Genomic DNA, 19,636 nt, shown 5'->3' with positions numbered 1-19,636 from the left:
TGCCTATACTGTATGAAGCACAGTATAAGGGCCGTATTAAATGGTCCAATGTGCCGTGTGAGTGAGCGCTTATCTGTTAAATTGTTGCTCGTTTACAGAGCCTATTATACAGCTCGATTATCGTTGGGCTGCACCGACTTTGTTAGCGATTTCCAAACAGCCTTTGCTTTTTATAGAAAAAAATTAAATTTAACTTAACTGTCCACGCTCCCCGTTATCCTCCTGCCTGTTTCTCACCTGTTTTGTAATTAGCAAAAGATGTCCATCTTTTACCGTTAAATGATGGCTATACACAAAAAATGGACGTCGTTTCAATGGTGTGTACAGCCTTAGGCCTTATGCACACGTTCAGTATTTTATTTCCATGTCCGTAGATTCCTTCCATTGTCCAACCGTACAATGTGCTGAAAATTTTTGGAATGTGCATCTGTAGTGCATCTGTATTTCTATAAATCAGTTTTTTAGAAACACAACCTTTCAACATGTGATTAATGACTAATTTTTTTTACGGAAATATGGATGCCAAAAAAGGTTACAGTCGGTAGAAAATAGCGGATCCAATTGATTTCTATAAGAGAATCTGCAAAAAAAAAACTGTCTGCCCTAGGACATCTAATTTTTTTTCAGGAATGGTTTGCATTTTTGTAATCTACTGATTGTGTGAATAGCCCAATAAATAACAATGTGCACTAACTCGAGTATGGAAATACAGATCCATAGATTGCAGGACATATCAATAAGGCCTTAAAGTAATAACTATATAATGATTAAAGCCAATGAACCACCAGGTATACTGCTATGGGCTTTTTACAGTAACACACCGGCACCAGCGTGGAGATGTCGGTGGCGCTGTCCTCTTTTGAACTGTCACCCGGTAAAGCACTGAGGACTGGTGACGATCTCCCCTCCGTGACGCAGCTCCATTGATTCTAATGGAGCCACGTCAAAGAGGGAAGGGGTTTTTTATTACACTGGGGGCCAGCGGGCCCACCCCTAGTGCTTCATGGGAATAGACCAGCGCCGTGCGTGGGAACCTGACAGTGGTTCAAAAAAAGGACCATGGGAACGGCATCCCGGGGCCATCCTGTTAGTGTAAAAAGCCCATAGCGATGTACCTGGTGGTACATTCACTTTATACAGTATTTTCTATGTGCAGCTTCATTTCTAATATGTTATTATTTAAGCATATACAGCTGAGTAATGAAATAATTGAGGAATATTATTTTATAGGCGCTGTGGAGATTCCATCGTATATCGTCTGCTGTCTTGGTATGGACAAACTTGGCAGAAGAAATACACTGGCTCCATTCCTTTTACTCAGTGCTGTCATTTGTGGAGTGATTATGATCATTCCAGAGGTAATACATGTTATTCCTTTCCCTCCCCATAAAAATGCTGCTGTATTATTTTTGGCACTGTTGAAAGATATTTCTAATTCACCTTTTTTTCCCCTCAAAATGCTTACTACCCCTTATTACATGGCATAGTTAACCTTCACCACCAGATTCCTCACAGCAACACCTATCTTTACTTTGTGCAGATTCCGCCTTCTGGAATCCGCCATCCGTCCAAAGAACAAACAGGTTTATTCTTTGGACAGACAGCGGAATCTGCCTGACTATAGAATGGAGTCTATGGAATGGGTGGAGATGCTTGCAGCCGTGAGTAGGGGCGAGCTGAGAAATTCACGGCAGGTGATCCGACCGGATTCCTCAATGTGAACATGCCCTTAAAGGTTGGACTTTTTAATATATTGCTGCTGGTGCATATAAAACTATAAACATTTTATCCATACCTGTCCGTAGGTCGAGAATCCCATTTCTTCTTTTAAAACAGCCCAAACTCAATGGGATTGACTGTACCACACTTACTACTTTAGAGATAAAATATGTGACCAATAATTTCTCTCCCGGCTTTCCCTAGTTTAACCTTCTACATCAGCCCTTCCATACCATTCCTGAATCTTACAGACTCAACCCCTCGTTGATAACGACATGGCAAGCATGGCAGAAAAGGACACAGGTTAAGGGACTACACCCTCAATATTCACCATTTCTATCCCTCATACATAATCCTAATTTTCAAGATGGTTCTCCCCACTGAGACTTTTTGTGCTGTGCAGTTAGTCTTTTGCTCCACAGTCCGGTGAGACTGCCCTCCCCCATTGCGCAGATCGCCCCATGGACGGGCGTCCCCTTTCTAATTATAATGAATTAAGCAGGCCGACCAGGGGTGGGTCGGATCGGCGCTATAGGGACGGGCAGTGCTCCTAACTGATGCCCCAGTGCTCCTAACGATTTTACTGGATTGTGGAGCAAAAGACTAACCACCGGCGCATTCCTTCCTCCTCGGTGTGCAGTAGGGGCATTTCAGCACATTAGATTTGTCTACCTGCGTTCCCCTTTAACTTGACAAGCCCTACAACTTTAACTATGTTAGTTGAGATTGGAATACCCTTTAATTGTTATGGCTAGCATGTGCTGTATATCTATCATTGCTAAATAAAACGAAAGTGAAAAAAGTTATTAACACTAATTTACATGGTTAGTGTATAGTATATACTGTGGGGAATAGCTCTGGTCGATCCTAGGTAGCAGTGCAGTAAGCAGGGACACAGACAGGGTAACGTCCAATTTAAGTGTTTTTATTTCACACTTAGCGTCAAAACACAAAGCAAACCGTAACAAAGGCTTAAACACAAATAAACCCTGCTCGGCTGAGCACTTACTAGTACATAACCAATCCCTGACTATACATGGGACCAGCTATCCAGCCCACGGGTACAAATAACAAAGAATGGTGTGGCCCATGCAATACCTTCCGTATTCCAGCAGACAGTTCTCCAGGTATGGCCACACTCAGCACTGCAGTGAGCTTCATTTTAAGGCCATGATGACCCCCAGCTGTGGGCTATGGAAGCCCAGGACCAAAGCCCAGGTGGAGTGAGCGTCCCACTGCCAACCTCACTCACTCCAGAAAAAGCAGGTCCCAGTACATATTTTTACAATCTGTCTATGTTAGCTATGGCCAACACAGACAACCAGGCTATCAATCCTGCTTTACCTGTGTCTGGGTTAACCCCTTGGTTCCCAGAGACACACCCAGGGCTTACCAGACACAGTTTAACCACTTCAGGGGCAGATATCTGTGCTCCCAAACCATGCCTCTCTTACATTCCCTCCCCCTCAGTTTAGACCCACTGGGGCAAACTCCTGACATCTGCCTTGCAGTCTCCCGGCTCGATGCTCCACTGAAAAACTAAAATTTTGCAGAGACAAGAACCACCTTGTGACTCTGGCATTTCTCTCTTTGGACAAGTGAGGGGTGAGTGGTCAGTTATCAGACGGAACCGTCGCCCCAACAAGTAATATCTTAGTGCCTCTAAGGCCCACTTTATCGCCAGACATTCCCTTTCTACGATGCTGTAATTTTTCTCGGCTGGTGTGAGTTTTCTGCTCAGGTAGGTAACGGGATGCTCCTCTCCGTTCACCTCCTGTAACAGAACAGCTCCCAGCCCTACCTCTGATGCTTCCGTCTGCACAATAAATTCTTTCTTGAAGCTTGGCGTAATGAGGACGGGGGATCCACACAACGCCAACTTCAAAGCCTGAAAAGCGCTTTCTGCTTTTGCATTCCACCGCACCATGACTGACCCTTTACCTTTCAAAAGGTCGGTCAGGGGAGCGGACACTGTGGCGAAGTTGGGTATAAACCGCCTTTTAATACCCAACAATGCCCAAGAATGCCCTGACCTGTTTGGTGCTCACAGGTTGAGGCCATCCCTGGATAGCATAGACCTTGTTGACCTGGGGCTTAATTACACCTCGTCCAATCACATACCCCAAGTAGCGCGTCTCCTCCATCCCAACAGCACACTTTTTGGGGTTTGCAGTGAGGCCAGCTGCCCTTAGAGAGTCCACTTTGGCCTGTACTTTGGCCAAGTGACTCTCCCAGCCATAGCTGAAGATGATAATATCATCCAGATATGCTGATGCGTATCTCCTGTGAGGCTTCAGCACTATGTCCACTAGGCGTTGGAACGTTGCGGGGGCCCCGTGAAGTCCGAACGGTAACACAACATAGTGGAAAAGACCCTCAGGGGTGATTAAGGCTGTCTTTTCTTTAGCGCTCTCAGTTAGGGGTACTTGCCAGTATCCCTTGGTGAGATCAAGCGTAGTGAAATACCAAGCGCTTTCCAGTCTTTCAATAAGCTCGTCTACACGTGGCATGGGATAGGCGTCAAATTTGTAAACTTCGTTTAACTTTCTAAAATCGTTACAAAAACGAAGAGTCCCATCTGGTTTGGGAATCAGAACAATGGGACTGGCCCATTCACTTGTGGACTCTTCTATGACTCCTAACTGTAGTATGTTCCGTACCTCTTCTGCAATGGCCTGCCGACGTGCCTCAGGGACTCGGTATGGTCTTAGACGAATCTTTACCCCTGGCTCTGTGACAATGTCATGCTTGATTACAGACATGTGCCCAGGTAATTCCGAAAACACGTCTGTATTCCTGGCTACAAATTCCCTAGCCTCTTGGCGTTGTCCTTTTGTAAGGGTTTCCGAAATTGTCACCTCCGCACCGGCCACCGCAGGCGTAACTGTAGCCTTAGGGGGTAGTAGAGAAGGGAAATTAGCTGGAGACCTTTCTGTAAGCAGACTCTCCCTGTCCTTCCTAGCTTTCAGCAAATTGACATGGTACACCTGCTCGGGCTTCCTCCTACCAGGCTGACGTACCCTGTAGTTAACTTCCCCCACCTTCTCGATTATCTCATAGGGTCCCTGCCACTTGGCAAAAAATTTGGTTTCCACGGTGGGAATTAGAACCAAAACCCGGTCGCCTGAGTTAAAGGTCCTTACTGTGGCGGACCTGTTGTAGACCCGGCTTTGAGCCCTTTGAGCAGCCTCCATGTGCTCCTTAACAATGGGCACAATGTTCGCCATCCTGTCCTGCATACCAGCAATGTGGTCTATAATACTTTTGTGTGGGGTGGGTTCCTGCTCCCAAGTCTCCTTTGCAATATCCAACAGGCCTCTGGGATGTCTGCCATAGATCAACTCAAAGGGAGAAAACCCAGTAGAGGCCTGTGGTACCTCCCGAATGGCAAACATTAAATAGGGTAACATTACATCCCAGTCCCTCCCATCCTTGTCCACCACCTTTTTCAGCATACTCTTTAAGGTTTTATTAAACCTTTCTACTAGTCCGTCTGTCTGAGGATGGTATACAGACGTGCGTAGCCGTTTTATGTTGAAGAGTTTACACAGTTCCCTGGTGACTTTGGACATGAAAGGGGTACCCTAATCCGTAAGGATTTCCTTGGGTAGTCCCACTCGGCAAAACATGGCAAATAGCTCCTTGGCTATCAGCTTTGCCGATGTGTGCCGCAGTGGGATGGCCTCGGGATAACGGGTAGCATAGTCCATTACTACCAGTATATGCTGGTGCCCCCGAGCAGACCTAACCAATGCACCTACCAAGTCCATGGCGATCCTTTCAAATGGGACCTCGATGATGGGTAGAGGTACCAGCGGATTTCGAAAATGTCCCATGGGTGCATGTAATTGACATTCGGGGCATGACTCACAGTAACGTTTAAACTCACCGTATACCCCTGGCCAATAGAATCGCTGCAAGATGCGATCCAGCGTTTTTGTGGTCCCTAGGTGTCCACCAAGCACGTTTATGAGCCAACATCAGAACCGTTTGGCGATAAGGCTGTGGTGCCAGCAATTGCTCACAGGTCTCACCCCGCAACTTATCAACTCGTTATAGTAGGTCTTGGTCAACCATAAAGTGGGGAAATATTTCATCAGCATTGGTGTGCTGTGGCACCCCATTCACTACCACAACATTTTCCCTGGCCCGGACCAGTGTGGGGTCCTGGAGCTGTGCGGTGCCAAAGTTGTCACAGGATACCTCCAAATCCGACAACTGTGGCCCGGTCACTGACCCCTCAGTCTCACCTGCCAGTCTTACCTCAGTCTTACCTCTAGGGGAAATACAGAATTAACATTATTTTCTTCACAGGTCACCCCTACGGCAGGTACCCCAGAGTCTGGGTCATTGGGCTCAGGGTCTAGGTCTTGTCCTTTCTGTTTGGGGGGTACTCTAGGCGGTGGGCTCCCCGACCTTTGATTTCTCCGCCTTTGAGTCAAGAACAAGGGGAAGTCCCGTCCCAAAATAAGGTCATGGGGAAAGTTCATGACAACCCCTACCTCATGTTGTCTCTCTCCACAGGAGGTCTGGATGGCAACAGCCACGGTGGGATAGACTTTTACATCTCCATGAATACACAGGACCCCTACTGTGTGGCCCGTTACAGACCCAGGGTCGATATGGGACCCATTAATTAGTGTCACCCGACTTCCAGAGTCCAGCAGGGCCAGGAACTGGCGCCCTGCTACCGTCACCTGGCATAGGTGGCACTCATCGACAGAGCCTGGAATGGCAGCCGTAAAAACCGGGGCTGCAGAAAGGGACACCCTCCATGCAGAGCTGCAGTCCATAGGCTTAGTTACGTGGGGGCAATTGGCTGCAATATGGCCAGGCTCCTGGCAGGACCAACAGATGGGAGCCTCCCCCCTCCTCCTCCCCTGGGGTATCTCCCGGACATAGGGATTTGATCTTGCCCGGGAACTAGCAGATACCATGGGCCTTTGGGGTTGGCCGGGGACTGAGAGGCCTTCTTCGTCAGAGCTTGGGTAGCCCAGTACCTCTCCACCATCCCCACCAGAGCATTAGCATCAGTTGGGTCCCCATGCCCCACCCACTGCTGTATCTCCCTCGGCAAGGCCCTCAGAAAGCGGTCCAAGACAACTTTCTCCACCATCTGGGCTGGGGTTGATGTCTCCGGCTGAAGCCACTTGCGGACCAGGTGGATGAGGTGGTGCATCTGGGCCCTGGGTGGTAACGCCTCTTGGTACCCCCAGCTATGGACTCTTTGAGCCCGAAGGTGTAGATCAACTCCTAAGCGGGCTAAGATCTCTGCTTTCACCGTGGCATAATCCCGGGCTTCCTGCTCGCTTAGGTCAAAGTAGGCCTGCTATGGCTCTGCGATGAGGAAGGGCGTCAACACCTCAGCCCAGTATTGCTGCGGCAGCCTTTCGCGGGTGGCCAATCTTTTGAAGCCCATCAGGAATGCCTCTACGTCATCCTCGGACGTCATCTTTGTCATGGCTTTCCGGACTTCCCTCCTGGCGTCATGTTCCGGCATCGCTGCACCCAGCTTTTGTTGTGCAGCCGCTAGTGCTGTCATCTGCTGTGCTAGCAGTCTGTTAGTTTCTTGCTGCTGTAAGTTGGACTGAACCAGCTGCTTAATCAGCTCCTCCATGGTTGTGGCTTTTTGCTTCAGCGCTGTTGAAAGCCAGGACATGCAACAAGTGTATGCTTCACTGCACCATGCCCGCTCCGAGCCACCATATGTGGGGAATAGCTCTGGTCGATCCTAGGTAGCAGTGCAGTAAGCAGGGACACAGACAGGGTAACGTCCAATTTAAGTGTTTTTATTTCACACTTAGCGTCAAAACACAAAGCAAACCTTAACAAAGGCTTAAATACACAAATAAACCCTGCTCGGCTGAGCACTTACTAGTACATAACCAATCCCTGACTATACATGGGACCAGCTATCCAGCCCACGGGTACAAATAACAAAGAATGGTGTGGCCCATGCAATACCTTCCGTATTCCAGCAGACAGTTCTCCAGGTATGGCCACACTCAGCACTGCAGTGAGCTTCATTTTAAGGCCATGATGACCCCCAGCTGTGGGCTATGGAAGCCCAGGACCAAAGCCCAGGTGGAGTGAGCGTCCCACTGCCAACCTCACTCACTCCAGAAAAAGCAGGTCCCAGTACATATTTTTACAATCTGTCTATGTTAGCTATGGCCAACACAGACAACCAGGCTATCAATCCTGCTTTACCTGTGTCTGGGTTAACCCCTTGGTTCCCAGAGACACACCCAGGGCTTACCAGACACAGTTTAACCACTTCAGGGGCAGATATCTGTGCTCCCAAACCATGCCTCTCTTACATTCCCTCCCCCTCAGTTTAGACCCACTGGGGCAAACTCCTGACATCTGCCTTGCAGTCTCCCGGCTCGATGCTCCACTGAAAAACTAAAATTTTGCAGAGACAAGAACCACCTTGTGACTCTGGCATTTCTCTCTTTGGACAAGTGAGGTGTGAGTGGTCAGTTATCAGACGGAACCGTCGCCCCAACAAGTAATATCTTAGTGCCTCTAAGGCCCACTTTATCGCCAGACATTCCCTTTCTACGATGCTGTAATTTTTCTCGGCTGGTGTGAGTTTTCTGCTCAGGTAGGTAACGGGATGCTCCTCTCCGTTCACCTCCTGTAACAGAACAGCTCCCAGCCCTACCTCTGATGCATCCGTCTGCACAATAAATTCTTTCTTGAAGCTTGGCGTAATGAGGACGGGGGATCCACACAACGCCAACTTCAAAGCCTGAAAAGCGCTTTCTGCTTTTGCATTCCACCGCACCATGACTGACCCTTTACCTTTCAAAAGGTCGGTCAGGGGAGCGGACACTGTGGCGAAGTTGGGTATAAACCGCCTTTTAATACCCAACAATGCCCAAGAATGCCCTGACCTGTTTGGTGCTCACAGGTTGAGGCCATCCCTGGATAGCATAGACCTTGTTGACCTGGGGCTTAATTACACCTCGTCCAATCACATACCCCAAGTAGCGCGTCTCCTCCATCCCAACAGCACACTTTTTGGGGTTTGCAGTGAGGCCAGCTGCCCTTAGAGAGTCCACTTTGGCCTGTACTTTGGCCAAGTGACTCTCCCAGCCATAGCTGAAGATGATAATATCATCCAGATATGCTGATGCGTATCTCCTGTGAGGCTTCAGCACTATGTCCACTAGGCGTTGGAACGTTGCGGGGGCCCCGTGAAGTCCGAACGGTAACACAACATAGTGGAAAAGACCCTCAGGGGTGATTAAGGCTGTCTTTTCTTTAGCGCTCTCAGTTAGGGGTACTTGCCAGTATCCCTTGGTGAGATCAAGCGTAGTGAAATACCAAGCGCTTTCCAGTCTTTCAATAAGCTCGTCTACACGTGGCATGGGATAGGCGTCAAATTTGTAAACTTCGTTTAACTTTCTAAAATCGTTACAAAAACGAAGAGTCCCATCTGGTTTGGGAATCAGAACAATGGGACTGGCCCATTCACTTGTGGACTCTTCTATGACTCCTAACTGTAGTATGTTCCGTACCTCTTCTGCAATGGCCTGCCGACGTGCCTCAGGGACTCGGTATGGTCTTAGACGAATCTTTACCCCTGGCTCTGTGACAATGTCATGCTTGATTACAGACATGTGCCCAGGTAATTCCGAAAACACGTCTGTATTCCTGGCTACAAATTCCCTAGCCTCTTGGCGTTGTCCTTTTGTAAGGGTTTCCGAAATTGTCACCTCCGCACCGGCCACCGCAGGCGTAACTGTAGCCTTAGGGGGTAGTAGAGAAGGGAAATTAGCTGGAGACCTTTCTGTAAGCAGACTCTCCCTGTCCTTCCTAGCTTTCAGCAAATTGACATGGTACACCTGCTCGGGCTTCCTCCTACCAGGCTGACGTACCCTGTAGTTAACTTCCCCCACCTTCTCGATTATCTCATAGGGTCCCTGCCACTTGGCAAAAAATTTGGTTTCCACGGTGGGAATTAGAACCAAAACCCGGTCGCCTGAGTTAAAGGTCCTTACTGTGGCGGACCTGTTGTAGACCCGGCTTTGAGCCCTTTGAGCAGCCTCCATGTGCTCCTTAACAATGGGCACAATGTTCGCCATCCTGTCCTGCATACCAGCAATGTGGTCTATAATACTTTTGTGTGGGGTGGGTTCCTGCTCCCAAGTCTCCTTTGCAATATCCAACAGGCCTCTGGGATGTCTGCCATAGATCAACTCAAAGGGAGAAAACCCAGTAGAGGCCTGTGGTACCTCCCGAATGGCAAACATTAAATAGGGTAACATTACATCCCAGTCCCTCCCATCCTTGTCCACCACCTTTTTCAGCATACTCTTTAAGGTTTTATTAAACCTTTCTACTAGTCCGTCTGTCTGAGGATGGTATACAGACGTGCGTAGCCGTTTTATGTTGAAGAGTTTACACAGTTCCCTGGTGACTTTGGACATGAAAGGGGTACCCTAATCCGTAAGGATTTCCTTGGGTAGTCCCACTCGGCAAAACATGGCAAATAGCTCCTTGGCTATCAGCTTTGCCGATGTGTGCCGCAGTGGGATGGCCTCGGGATAACGGGTAGCATAGTCCATTACTACCAGTATATGCTGGTGCCCCCGAGCAGACCTAACCAATGCACCTACCAAGTCCATGGCGATCCTTTCAAATGGGACCTCGATGATGGGTAGAGGTACCAGCGGATTTCGAAAATGTCCCATGGGTGCATGTAATTGACATTCGGGGCATGACTCACAGTAACGTTTAAACTCACCGTATACCCCTGGCCAATAGAATCGCTGCAAGATGCGATCCAGCGTTTTTGTGGTCCCTAGGTGTCCACCAAGCACGTTTATGAGCCAACATCAGAACCGTTTGGCGATAAGGCTGTGGTGCCAGCAATTGCTCACAGGTCTCACCCCGCAACTTATCAACTCGTTATAGTAGGTCTTGGTCAACCATAAAGTGGGGAAATATTTCATCAGCATTGGTGTGCTGTGGCACCCCATTCACTACCACAACATTTTCCCTGGCCCGGACCAGTGTGGGGTCCTGGAGCTGTGCGGTGCCAAAGTTGTCACAGGATACCTCCAAATCCGACAACTGTGGCCCGGTCACTGACCCCTCAGTCTCACCTGCCAGTCTTACCTCAGTCTTACCTCTAGGGGAAATACAGAATTAACATTATTTTCTTCACAGGTCACCCCTACGGCAGGTACCCCAGAGTCTGGGTCATTGGGCTCAGGGTCTAGGTCTTGTCCTTTCTGTTTGGGGGGTACTCTAGGCGGTGGGCTCCCCGACCTTTGATTTCTCCGCCTTTGAGTCAAGAACAAGGGGAAGTCCCGTCCCAAAATAAGGTCATGGGGAAAGTTCATGACAACCCCTACCTCATGTTGTCTCTCTCCACAGGAGGTCTGGATGGCAACAGCCACGGTGGGATAGACTTTTACATCTCCATGAATACACAGGACCCCTACTGTGTGGCCCGTTACAGACCCAGGGTCGATATGGGACCCATTAATTAGTGTCACCCGACTTCCAGAGTCCAGCAGGGCCAGGAACTGGCGCCCTGCTACCGTCACCTGGCATAGGTGGCACTCATCGACAGAGCCTGGAATGGCAGCCGTAAAAACCGGGGCTGCAGAAAGGGACACCCTCCATGCAGAGCTGCAGTCCATAGGCTTAGTTACGTGGGGGCAATTGGCTGCAATATGGCCAGGCTCCTGGCAGGACCAACAGATGGGAGCCTCCCCCCTCCTCCTCCCCTGGGGTATCTCCCGGACATAGGGATTTGATCTTGCCCGGGAACTAGCAGATACCATGGGCCTTTGGGGTTGGCCGGGGACTGAGAGGCCTTCTTCGTCAGAGCTTGGGTAGCCCAGTACCTCTCCACCATCCCCACCAGAGCATTAGCATCAGTTGGGTCCCCATGCCCCACCCACTGCTGTATCTCCCTCGGCAAGGCCCTCAGAAAGCGGTCCAAGACAACTTTCTCCACCATCTGGGCTGGGGTTGATGTCTCCGGCTGAAGCCACTTGCGGACCAGGTGGATGAGGTGGTGCATCTGGGCCCTGGGTGGTAACGCCTCTTGGTACCCCCAGCTATGGACTCTTTGAGCCCGAAGGTGTAGATCAACTCCTAAGCGGGCTAAGATCTCTGCTTTCACCGTGGCATAATCCCGGGCTTCCTGCTCGCTTAGGTCAAAGTAGGCCTGCTATGGCTCTGCGATGAGGAAGGGCGTCAACACCTCAGCCCAGTATTGCTGCGGCAGCCTTTCGCGGGTGGCCAATCTTTTGAAGCCCATCAGGAATGCCTCTACGTCATCCTCGGACGTCATCTTTGTCATGGCTTTCCGGACTTCCCTCCTGGCGTCATGTTCCGGCATCGCTGCACCCAGCTTTTGTTGTGCAGCCGCTAGTGCTGTCATCTGCTGTGCTAGCAGTCTGTTAGTTTCTTGCTGCTGTAAGTTGGACTGAACCAGCTGCTTAATCAGCTCCTCCATGGTTGTGGCTTTTTGCTTCAGCGCTGTTGAAAGCCAGGACATGCAACAAGTGTATGCTTCACTGCACCATGCCCGCTCCGAGCCACCATATGTGGGGAATAGCTCTGGTCGATCCTAGGTAGCAGTGCAGTAAGCAGGGACACAGACAGGGTAACGTCCAATTTAAGTGTTTTTATTTCACACTTAGCGTCAAAACACAAAGCAAACCTTAACAAAGGCTTAAATACACAAATAAACCCTGCTCGGCTGAGCACTTACTAGTACATAACCAATCCCTGACTATACAGTACATGGGACCAGCTATCCAGCCCACGGGTACAAATAACAAAGAATGGTGTGGCCCATGCAATACCTTCAGTATTCCAGCAGACAGTTCTCCAGGTATGGCCACACTCAGCACTGCAGTGAGCTTCTTTTTAAGGCCCTGATGACCCCCAGCTGTGGGCTATGGAAGCCCAGGACCGAAGCCCGGGTGGAGTGAGCGTCCCACTGCCAACCTCACTCACTCCAGAAAAAGCAGGTCCCAGTACATATTTTTACAATCTGTCTATGTTAGCTATGGCCAACACAGACAACCAGGCTATCAATCCTGCTTTATCTGTGTCTGGGTTAGCCCCTTGGTTCCCAGAGACACACCCAGGGCTTACCAGACACAGTTTAACCACTTCAGTGGCAGATATCTGTGCTCCCAAACCATGCCTCTCTTACAATACCAATAAACTACTGGACAGTCAAGGAGTAAGGAATTTAATAATAGCCAATCCATAGAGATTCTTGTGCTTCAACTATGGTTGATTTTGCCCTTACCTCCCAGCATGGCCGGCCTTTGGGGTGTGCGACCTGTGCTTGGGGAAGGGGGGTGATCCAGCAGACAACACTAGAAATTTCTAAGTTAGGTGTGCGGTCTGTTTGCCGGAGTGCCCTGGCCGCAGTCTGGTTGGGTCCCTTACCCTCTCCTACGCTGCACCACATCATGACATCACCCTCACTGCACATCGCTTTTCTGATTGGCTTGACTTGCGCCCCTTGTGTCCCCCTGCGTTTGGGCAAGAACACTTAAGCGGGGTGGGGGTAGTTATTTATATGGCTGGAGCGGGTGGTTGAATAGTTGTTTGTATGGCTGGGGGGGGGGAGGTACTTGCTTATATGGCTGGGGAGGATCAGTAGTTATTTGTTTAGCTGGGGGGGTCGGGTGGTAGTTTGTATGGCTGAGGGGGTTGGGTAGTTGTTTGACTAGGGGCTGAGGGGGGTTCGGGTAGTTTTTTGTATAGCGGGTAGGGTTGGGTAGTTGTTTGCATGGCTGGGGGGTTGCAAACTTGTTTGTATGGCTGGGGGGCTGGGGGGGATCGGGTAGTTGTTTATATGGCTGGGGGGTTAGGTGGTGGATGTCATCTGGAGGGGTGGAAGGCTGACGGCTTTGTAGGAGCTGTATGTCACTTTTAGGGGGTCTCAGCAGAAGCCTATGGGTGCGGGTGTTGGTGGGGGTAAAGAAAAGTTTTGCACAGGGCAGGGCCGCATTAATAGCTGCTGCCCTAGGTGCTAAACCTGAAGACGCCCCATCTTGGGGAGCTTGGTTTCGGCCACATGCATTTCTCTACATGTAGAAATGTTGTCTGAATCACGTTTTTTAATGCTTTAATGTACAGTGCACCATCTATCCTATAGCTGGCCCTGTCTCCCAGCTCCACCTTGATTGACATACTGGGCTATCTCAAGGAGGAGCTAGGAGGAGAGGGCAACCAATGAGGAAAGCCAGGATGGGGCATTTGAGCAGTTCAGCCTGCCCTCCTTAACACTTGGCTGAGAAATAAATAAAGAGATTTTAAAAGTTGGCAAACGACATCAGCTCCAGGAAAGGTACAGCTTGCTTATACCCAAACAGCTATCCAATTGTGTCTTAAAGGGGTACTCCGGGCCGGGGGGGGATTTTTGAGAATCGCCGGGGAGGGGGTGAAAATTGAAGCCAGGGGTCACTTACCTCCTCCGTTCCAGTGCCGGTGCCCGGATCGCACCACCTGGTACTCCCGTCCCGCGGCATGAGGCGTGATATCTCAAGGCAGTTCTGCCAATCAGCGGCTGTAGCGGAGTCCCGCCTCGGCCGCTGAATGGCAGAGCTGCCCTGAGACGTCACGTCTCATGTGGCAGCTCTGACCAGGAAGTGGACGCGGGACGGGAGTACCGGGCGGCGCGATCCGGACACCGGCGCTAGAACGGGGGAGGTAAGTGACCTTCGGCTTTAATTTTCACCCCCTCCCCGGCGATCCTCAAAAATCCCCCCCCCCTGGCCCGGAGTACCCCTTTAAAAGAAGAACAGCAGGATCAATCAAACTGTGTAGATTTCTTCTACCAAATAAATCTGGGACACAGAACAGTATGGCAAAAGAATTGGCTTTCTAAGCACTAGAGTACTAAACAATGTTTTTACAAAACTCCACATTTTAGCACATATCTGTCAGGCTAATCTATTTGTTTGTATTACAGGACTACAGTACAATAACCATTGTTATGAGCATGGCCGGGAAATTTTCAATAGGTATTGCATTTGGATTAATTTACCTATACACAGCTGAACTGTATCCAACAGTCATACGGTAAGATTTAATGCGTTGATGCAGGTTATAAAGTATAACTATTTAGATTCTAAAGCACAGGTGTCAAACGCAGGCCCCTCCAGCTGTGATTGAGCCTTATAAAGGCTTTACAGGGCTAGGTCGGGCCATGTGAAAGGGCCCTTATTTAGAACATTTATTGGTCAAGTGCTAATTTGAGTTCTTCACTTTCTTGCAATGATAGGTCCTTGGCTGTTGGCAGTGGAAGTATGATGTGTCGGATTGGTAGCGTGGTTGCTCCATTCTGTGTTTACCTTACAGAAGTATGGATATTCATGCCACAGGTACGTCTGTTATTTCTACCTTTAGGGTACAAACCCACTTGACGTATTTGCTGCATGAATCAGTCTTAAAAATAAGCAGGCAAAACGCAGGTTGGCTTTATACAATTGTTCTGCGTTAAAATACGCAATTGCGTATTTTTGAAGCGTGAAGCTTGTTGTTAGCAAAGCATCAGTTGTTAACAACCTGTGCGAAAAACGCATGTAGCTTCACGCTTCAAAAATACACAACTGCGTATTTTAACGCAGAACAATTGTATAAAGCCAACCTGCGTTTTGCCTGCTTATTTTTAAGACTGATTCACGCAGCAAATACGTCAAGTGGTTTTGTACCCTCACTATCACCGCTCAGCCAATCACCAGCTGCAACGGTGTCCCGCCTGGCTGAGTGGAGTCTGGGATTTGTTACTCAAGTTAAGCACTAGAGCATAGTGAATACCACTATTCTGTTACTGAATAAAATATGCTGATCACTATATACTGATCAATATTCCCCTATACAGTGACCACAAAAAGGTAGATACAGTACCAGTGCTATACAGGCTCAGCAGACTATATATGTCTGCACAGTGCACTTACATACAGGTGATCAAGGTATGCGTGTTTGTAGAGTATACTGGAATCTATAGCTATACCCCCCAGCAAAAATAGCATTGAAAAGGGAAATAGGGGAGTGCCGAAAACATTACTTAAATAATATGTATGTAAAATTAGTCAGGATAAGTATTTGTTTTTGTTTTTTTTATAAGAGTCGCCATTTAGATGTCCATCCATAATAATTATGTATCAGTACAATAAAGGTTTATGACTGCTACTGGGGCTACATAGAACAGCTGTGTAATTGTGCTGATATGTGTATCTGCTACTCAGAGGCCACTCACAGCGCCCATAGTCCCCTTTGTTTATGGAGTCAATGTCCCATAAAATTGTTAGCATATAGTGGACTTTGGACTCTCTGGGCATTGGTGGGGTTAATGGATAAGAGTAGCATTAGCTATGGCATTAGACACCTTGAAGCTGCCCAAAGCTGTCCTCTCTACACATCTGCTTCGGCAGAATGCCAAATATGTACATAATTCTGTAATGTCGGTTTTGGGTCCTCACAATTATATATATATATATATATATATTATAACACAGACAGTGAAAGAGGTGCAAGCAACTCGCTCCAATAAACTATAGGGGAGAGTTATCGCGCTGTCTTATAGTAATATTCTCTTTGTTGCCCATTGCAACCAATCAGAGCTCAGCTTTCATCTTACCAGGGCAATAAAAACAATAAAATCTGAGCTGTGATTTGTTGCTTCGGCTAACAAAGAGAATATTACTCAATAAATTTCCCTCTAATAATTTTGCATGCTGTTTTAGGCAAAACGTGAGTAACCTTGATTTTATTATTGTCACAGCTACTTGTTGGGATCATGGCCTTAATTACTGGTCTTTTAACTCTTATGCTTCCTGAAACACTTGGAAAACCGCTAATGAACACTATGGAAGATGCTACAGATAAAGAGGAAATAGAAGATTGTCAAAGGAAATCATTATCCAATACTAATGGTGTTATGATGGAAAAACTAGACTCTAACAGTGCAGACATCTCTGATGACTCTCTGATGCACAAATTCTAAAGCTTCTCATATATTCTGACAAACAGCAATCCTTCTGCACACCAATGTCTGTTGTCAGTGAATAGGTGCCACTATGGTGTTAAGAGTTTGCTGAGCCAGACTGAATGAATCACTGGAGAGCTCACTGAAAAGGTCAAAACACAGTTTGAATTTTGACAATCTACTAAAATGTCATATTATCCCTCGTCTCACTACCAAAAAAAATAAATAAAAAGGAAATAACAATAACAGCTGCTATATATGCTACTACATTTACCTTAAAGGGGAAGTCTGAGCAAAATCACCCCCTACACCCTTCCCCAGACCGCCAGCACCCGTGTCCCAGTGCCAGTGGCCCTGCTTACTGCTAGTCCGGCAGCAGCGCCCACTGCTCCCTGCTACCTCTGCCAGTTGGAGAAGGGTGCTGGGAGTTGCTCCAAGTCCCAGTGTGGTGACCCACCAGTTGACATTACTGGTGGTTGTATCAGCTCAGCCAAAAGGTGGTATTGTCGTGATGCCAGTGCTAATCCAGCACACAGGTGTGGTGTTGGTACCTGCTTTGTGTTGTGGCTGGCTGTAATCCCCAATGGTCGGTAAATTGTAAGGTTGTATTTGATCCCTTGGGCGCTTGTCACGGTAGTCTTGAGTGGTAACTGACAGACCCGGACTATTGGTACGGCCACCCACAGACAGGGGAAAAATAACCCGAGGTGTGTGGTTAGTGTGTATGGGTGTTGGTGTGTATAAAGGATGAGTCCCATTGGTATCAAAAATAGAACAGCTTTATTGTGCAGTCTTTTGTAAAATTGATAAATCTTCACATAGACTTTAGTGCTTGAGCTTGTTTGTGCTTGAGGAGGTGCTTGAAGAAGTAGAGCAGAAAGAGGTAGCTGTAGGGGTGCTTTGAAAGTTGAGAGTAGAGGAGAAGAGCCAGCTGAGGGAGTTCCAACCCAATGTAGCAATGTACTCTGCCAGAACTGTAGAGAATACTTGTACAGAAGACTGTGTCTGAGCACCTTGTACCCTACTGTATCGAGTGACCTGTCCTAATAGGATGATACAAGCTCCAGCCATGGTTATCTGAGTCAAGCTAAGTTCCCGGGTTATCCCAGTAATCTGCACTGCGAGATAGGATACATAGACCTTCCTTGGTAGCTCTGTCCTATCCAGGCTTGTTCCTCTTGTATATAAGGATACTGTCCTGCACTTTTTACACTGGTTTACGGCGTGGGTCAGGATGTTCCTAAACTTTTCTCCCTTTTTAGTGTTTAGGACTGCATAGTAGATATAGTGTAAGTAGTAAACAAACTGGTTATCTCTAGCTACATCTGTACACGTTGGGGTCTAAGACTCAACTGACTTCTTGTCCCGGACAAAGGTCCTGGCATAAGTCAGGCCCTGGCTTGGCTGCAGCATGGACACTTGCTCTGTGTGTCTTTCTCCCATGATAATCCAACTAGAACTGACTGTACTTCATCCACCAAGTAACTAACTTCCTACAGGGGCTAAGTAATCTACCCTGTGAGTGGTGGGAAGGAGTGTGTGCATAAGAAAGAAAGAAATAGGTTGGAAGCAAAGAGCACCTCCTATTGGACAATAAGAACACATGGTACATAGAAGACACTAACCCATTAGGACCTTCAGCTGTGCTTGCAAAGAAATACATATACATATAAAAGACACTGACATCTAGTGGTGAAACTATAGAACACCTTCATCACCACTTAACCTAGAGTGAGAAGCTTTTTGAGGGGTGCAAAGGGGAGACAAAAAATACCTGTGGTGGGACACCACACCCACAGCAGGGACAGCAGCAGCAGGAGCTGGCATGGAGAGAGGTGCAGGGAGCTGGGGGAGGATGGAGGGGGTGATGCTTTTAGTGGACAGAGTGCAGGGGTGGCAGGATGGACTGCAGCAGCAGGAGCCAACAGTTTCTGTGACATGACGTCACCAACTTTACAGAGAACTGAACACTCCATGCTGTAGTAAGTGCAGGGAAAATGCACTATAGGTGTGTTTCCCATAATAAGTGTCTATTAGTAATTTTCATAAATTTTGTTGGGCAATAACATTATCTTAAAATTGATTTTGCCCAGACTTCCCCTTTAAATAGCTGCTGGTTTAATGGGATCATTCTGTTTTTGTTGCACAAAAATGTACCAATCAGATATATACTAACGTGACATATAAGCTGATACTAAACATTTTAGTCTTGTGGTTTAAAATTTAGTTTAAATTACCTTTGATGTTAATTGTTTGATTATATGGTAGCAGGTAGCAAAAATGTTTCGAATTGTGATAAAGTAATAAATACTATTTACCTGGCACAGACAAAAAAAAATGTTTGTAGGTCATCATGTTATATCATTTAGGTATATCAATTAGGTAATGGGTGGTCATTGCTTTTGCCAATTCTTTGGGGTCTGAAATGCCTCATGAAAAAGTCTGTATGTGGGACACATTTCTACAAGTCCGACACTCACACATATTTATATACTAAGATATATTATGAAGTTTTGTTTCAACAAACTTTGCATATATCAGCACTACAAGCAGATATAAGAAACATTGTAATATATCTTTTCATAAAAGAATGCCTTTCTACCTTTATCATCCTCCTCTCTGTCTCACCCTTCACTCAGAAGAAAAAAAAACAGCTCAATTCCATCTGGAGAGAAGAGAAATGTGGGATCCATTTATATGCTGCTTGGGAGAAAAGGAAAGGGAGAGGAAGGTAGTGGCCAAAAAGCCCTGGAGGCACCACAGAAAGACAGCAGAGAGAATATGTGAGATTATAGTAAGTATTAGATTACAGATGAGTGAACCTTTAGCACACTGTCCGAATCCAAACACTCTGCATTTGTTTACTAGTGGCAGAAGTTGTTGGATGCAGCCCTAAAGGCTCTATTCCATGAGCAGACAGTGAGGAGAAAGCGA

The 19,636-nt window shown here is 47.6% G+C and overlaps 1 protein-coding gene across 1 annotated transcript in view; it reads left to right on the top strand.

The window, feature by feature from the left end:
- SLC22A16 (solute carrier family 22 member 16) overlaps positions 1 to 19,201 on the top strand; it is a 58,704-nt gene extending 39,503 nt beyond the window's left edge. Inside the window, exons 5-8 of the mRNA XM_069974843.1 lie at positions 1,231 to 1,358; positions 14,684 to 14,793; positions 14,996 to 15,095; positions 16,499 to 19,201. Coding sequence (XP_069830944.1) covers positions 1,231 to 1,358; positions 14,684 to 14,793; positions 14,996 to 15,095; positions 16,499 to 16,720 — 560 coding nt within the window. The 3' untranslated portion in view covers positions 16,721 to 19,201. The remainder of the gene's footprint in view (positions 1 to 1,230; positions 1,359 to 14,683; positions 14,794 to 14,995; positions 15,096 to 16,498) is intronic.
- Positions 19,202 to 19,636: the final 435 nt, after the last annotated feature.

This window comes from Dendropsophus ebraccatus, chromosome 6 (assembly GCF_027789765.1).
Source record: "Dendropsophus ebraccatus isolate aDenEbr1 chromosome 6, aDenEbr1.pat, whole genome shotgun sequence".
NCBI classification, from domain to species: Eukaryota; Metazoa; Chordata; class Amphibia; order Anura; family Hylidae; genus Dendropsophus; species Dendropsophus ebraccatus.
Note: the sequence above shows the minus strand (reverse complement) of the source record. Positions and strands in the feature narration are given on the sequence as shown.